Source organism: Papaver somniferum, chromosome 2, assembly GCF_003573695.1.
Source record: "Papaver somniferum cultivar HN1 chromosome 2, ASM357369v1, whole genome shotgun sequence".
Lineage (NCBI taxonomy): Eukaryota > Viridiplantae > Streptophyta > Magnoliopsida > Ranunculales > Papaveraceae > Papaver > Papaver somniferum.
In genome coordinates this window covers 151023806-151028242 of record NC_039359.1, presented here as the reverse complement: position 1 = coordinate 151028242, position 4437 = coordinate 151023806, and the positions used below count along the sequence as shown (strand labels likewise).

Below are 4437 nucleotides of genomic sequence, written 5' to 3'. Positions count from 1 at the left end.
CTATAAGCGATCTTATCTAAGACCAAGCAAAAAGGTGTTCTTTTGAAATTTTCCACCCAAAAGGCCAGTTATAGAACAGGCATTTGACATCATCAATGAGAATTTTAGAATGCTTGCATTTGACAAGTTCTTTGTTTTTTTTCCCTCATCTGTAAATCTAAACATAATATATACTCATGACATATTCTCTATCAACAGAGAAACAAAGAAATCCTAAGAGTAGTAACCTAGATTTAATTTCAAGGAAGAGCAGCAAAGGAAACAACAACAATGGGGGGTGTTGAATTACTGCCCAAGGAGTATGGATATGTAGTTCTGGCTCTCGTTTTTTACTGCTTTCTCAATTTCTGGATGGCCTTCCAAGTTGGCAAAGCTAGGAAGAAGTAATTATTATCTCTATCTCTCTATGTATGATTGATTTCTCTATCTATATTATTCTCCTTCTACTAAGTGTAACTGGGGAATTTCAGGTACAAGGTGTTTTATCCTGTTATGTACGTAGCAGAATCTGAAAACAAGGATGCCAAGTTCTTCAATTGTGTTCAGGTAACCAAAACGATGATTTTTTATCTATTTATTTTGTTTCTTCATAATTGTGAAATTTAATTTAATTTGACAATGGATTTTTGGCGATAGTACTGATTAAGAATTTTTCTCTTTCGTTTTCTCGATTAATCGTAGAGAGGGCATCAGAATTCACTGGAATTCATGCCAATATTCTTCATCCTGTTGGTTCTAGGAGGTCTCCAACATCCAATAATTTCTGCTAGTTTCGGACTGGTTTATGCCGTGGGTCGTTATTTCTACTTCACTGGTTATGCTACTGGAGTCCCTCGGAACCGTCTGAAGCTCGGGTATGAATCAAATTCAAAATCCTTCTGATATGATTGTTTTTCTCAATGTTTTCTTTTTGTTTCAAGGCGGATAAATTTTGGTTGTGTAATTCTTCTATATTCTAAACATTTGATACCTTGAAAATGTCCTCTCGGCTTTGTTTAATATTTTTCATAAGGGATATTTTGACTTTGATGCCTATAAAATGGCATAGCTTTGCGTTTGGTGCCTAACTTTGTCCAAATTTGCGTTTGGTGTAATATGTTGATGGATGGGACAAAATTCTATCTCACTCATCATCAACAGATTGATACCCAATTTGTGTCCTTAAAGAAAAGAACCGTTTTTCCATTTGAGTATCTTATCTAATTGTTTTATAATTGTGCACATATTCAAATTGACTTTGCGGTATGTGTTATGTTTTGAATGCTACTGAAAGATTTTTTTAACAGGTTAAAGGAATACACCTTGAGAAGGGGCGAGACAAAACCACACACCAAATTAGCCGGTGGATATTCAAGATGGATGATACCAGAATTGGTTATGTATGCACTGAATCTTATTTGGTGCAATGGCATGAATTTTATTTGGGGTATTAGTATTTAATAGACCATTAAGTTGGTTTTGTATCATGAATTGGGGTTTAGTTTGAGCAGTTGGTACATTATTTTTTTCTATGATGGTTAGTTGTGGTTTTATGCTTGTCTTTCACCGGAAAAACAAGCACAAGAAGGTTATTGGTGTGACCTACTGCTTAGGAACGTGAATCTAAAGGAGCAAATAAAATGATGGGTTATTTAGATACTACTTTCTTTACTTATTAAATAATTCTGTAGTTTCACCGAATGTTTTAATATCCTAAATTAATGTATCTCCAATCTTAGGGAGCTACACTTCGGTTTGCACATGACTTTACCTATACTGATCATGTATATTATGGGAAAAATGTTTGCTTCTTTTAGTCTATTTGGCTTTGCATGTGTTGAAAACCTTTTATGCTTCAGAAAGCATCCAAACAAGGGATCAGTTGTTTTTATCACTGGTGGATCACGGATTTTGTACATAAGTGATACTGTCATTCGAGGTAAGGATACATGAATGGCAGAAAGGAGAAGAAGAGGAGTGTTAGCTATGGTCCCACAACTGTGAAACTAAACAACAAAGTAAATTGTTATCAACAAAAGGAAAAAAGACACGAGTCATTCAGGAAGGACGAAAGACAACGATGTAACTAAATTTCTGTTTTGTGGCATTCAATAATTTCATGAGTGCCAACGACAATACCATAGATGCTCATAATACCAATTTTTTTGGTAACGCAGTAACTGAATTTTTTGTCGTTAGTGATGAGATTCTTTTATTTGTTGTCAATTAATCTTTGAACTTCTTAGAGCCTTTGTGGTGTGTTTTTGTTAAAATTGTTTTTCCTTTCTCTTTTTGTGTAATTGACTAAAAATACCACATACGTAAATACATATCTTTCGCATTCAGTGAAATTATTTCTTTTGCTTATGTTTCCTGTATTCTAAAGAATGATTCTGCTTAAAGTTACTTTTGATTCTATAATAAAAATGCATACTAAATTAAAAGTCCTAAGTATGCATCGAGACGGGTCGAGGCGAAGCCGAGTCATACCAAATCAAAAATCCTAAGCATGCATCAGGATGAGTCAAAGCGAAGTCGAGCCATACCAAATCAAAGATGCATCCCGACGAGGAGAGTCTACCAACCAAAAATATGGTTAAAATAAAAAAAATGATGGTGCATGGTTTTCGGCTCTGCCCGGTGCGTAGCATGGGCACAAAATCTAGTCAACCATAGAGTCTAGACGGTTAGATATTTGACGATGGTTAACCACCTCACGTCTCATGCGCACCATATTTCTAGCGTGAATTCGAATTTGCTTCTCGTTTCCTTTTTCCATTGCATTCTTGACCTTAAGCTTTCAGGTTCTATTTCTTTCTGACGTTCATCCGCCATTGATCTTAAACTATCCGATACGGATTTTAGATCTTTTGTTTTGCTTTCCACTTTCTCAAAACTAAAGCTTCCTTCCATTTCAAACTACAACCGTGCTACTTGACCAGCTAACTAACAGCTAGTTAACGGCTAATCCTATGTGACAGCCATGTGGAGGAGAGAGTAAATTTCCCTTATCATCCACGTATTCACAAAAATCAACAACCGAAATATGAATTGTTAAATCTAACGGTTCTAACTAATCGTCTTCCCAATTCTTCTCCAAAAAAATTCTAGGGTTCTGTATTTCGACATTCAGGCTAACTTTTTGGTGGAAAGTCAGGTAATGCTTTCCCTGAACTTGTAAATTAAAGATATAAAATCATGTTTATAATCAAAAGATGGTATAGCAAATTATCTAAACCAAGTTCGTATTTGTACCAAAATGTTTATAAAATGTTTGGGCATTGTTTGATTGCCGTGATGTCTAACTCTTTAAACTAGAACCTGTTTCATTAATAAAGGATTGGCAACTCTGTTTGTGGTATAGATTCAAAAGTTCAACAAAAATCGGGTTCTTTCCATTATATCCCCTCCATGGTGGTTTTTCGGGCTTTTCATAAGAATTCTTTTTTTATAAACATTGATCTAGAGTTTCATTGAATCATGATGCAGTTAAATCTAATCAACAGTCATTCTATTGAAAGACCGATAGTTCATCTGATTGCCTTTTGTTTTGTTGGTGTTAAAGACATGGAAAACTAACTTTCCTATGTGCCGACGACGTGTAACTGCCAGATCAGAATCAGCTGTTAAGAAGCGGTTAAACCGCTGGTCATATAGCATTTTCCTTCAAACTAATTGATTATTGTTGGATGATTTTAGGGAATATTGGGGCATTTTTTCCGGTTTTTCGTGGCGTGATCTAAACGTTGCCGCTACAAGAAAATCTAGCAATTGCTACACCATATATTGCCACACCTTCAATATAGGTGTTGCAAAAACAAATTTCTAGTCACAGTACTTTTCAGCTGCAGCTAAAAGTTATAATTTACAGCTGTAAAACGAAACTTTTGCCACACAACTGTAACAACAATATGAAAAGAGTGTGGTAAAAAAATATAATCTCTTACTGCAGCAATAAAGATTGGGTGCATCAATAGACTTCTTGCTACATAGGTTATCGCGACACTAGTAGGAGTTTGTGGCATAACCATTGGATGTTGCAATATATTAAGTTTCTTGTAGTGCGTTGGATATTTCTGTCATTTTACCCCATGTGGGAGTTCACACGTGTGCACTTAACTGGTTTTCCTAACAACTGGGCATTTTTCCAACCTTTTTTAACGTTGGGGCAGTTCTCCAACCTGACCTAATTTCGTCTCGTTCTTCTCTTCTCCGGTCTGTATTTTGGATAAGAATAAAATGAGAAGAAGAAATTTCTCCATGGTGATTTAGGGATGAGCTTACAGTCTCACACGCTCAATGACACATCTCAGCATAATAAAGAATTAGGTTTAAGTGTAATATATCCAAAAATAGTTGGGTTTAAGGTTTAGGGATGACCAATATTTTCCTGTCTCGTGTCCCAACCTATTAGATCACGCCTCGTATCTCCCTATTTTATTTATATTTAACCCCGTT

The 4437-nt window shown here is 35.5% G+C and overlaps 1 protein-coding gene across 1 annotated transcript; it reads left to right on the top strand.

Moving 5' to 3' along the window:
• The first annotated feature begins 270 nt into the window (after window positions 1-270).
• On the top strand, window positions 271-1665 carry LOC113354119 (microsomal glutathione S-transferase 3-like). Its single transcript, XM_026597548.1, has 4 exons — window positions 271-383; window positions 471-546; window positions 682-854; window positions 1287-1665. The coding sequence occupies exons 1-4, from the start codon at window positions 271-273 to the stop codon at window positions 1438-1440; spliced, it is 516 nt and encodes a 171-aa protein (XP_026453333.1). The 3' UTR covers window positions 1441-1665.
• Window positions 1666-4437: the final 2772 nt, after the last annotated feature.

Bases quoted from the DNA above. Each gene is read 5' to 3' on its own strand.
- LOC113354119 (XM_026597548.1), top strand. From the start codon at position 271: ATGGGGGGTGTTGAATTACTGCCCAAGGAGTATGGATATGTAGTTCTG. The intron at 547-681 runs GTAACCAAAACG...GATTAATCGTAG, and splicing joins AGTTCTTCAATTGTGTTCAG to AGAGGGCATCAGAATTCACT. The intron at 855-1,286 runs GTATGAATCAAA...TTTTTTTAACAG, and splicing joins CGGAACCGTCTGAAGCTCGG to GTTAAAGGAATACACCTTGA.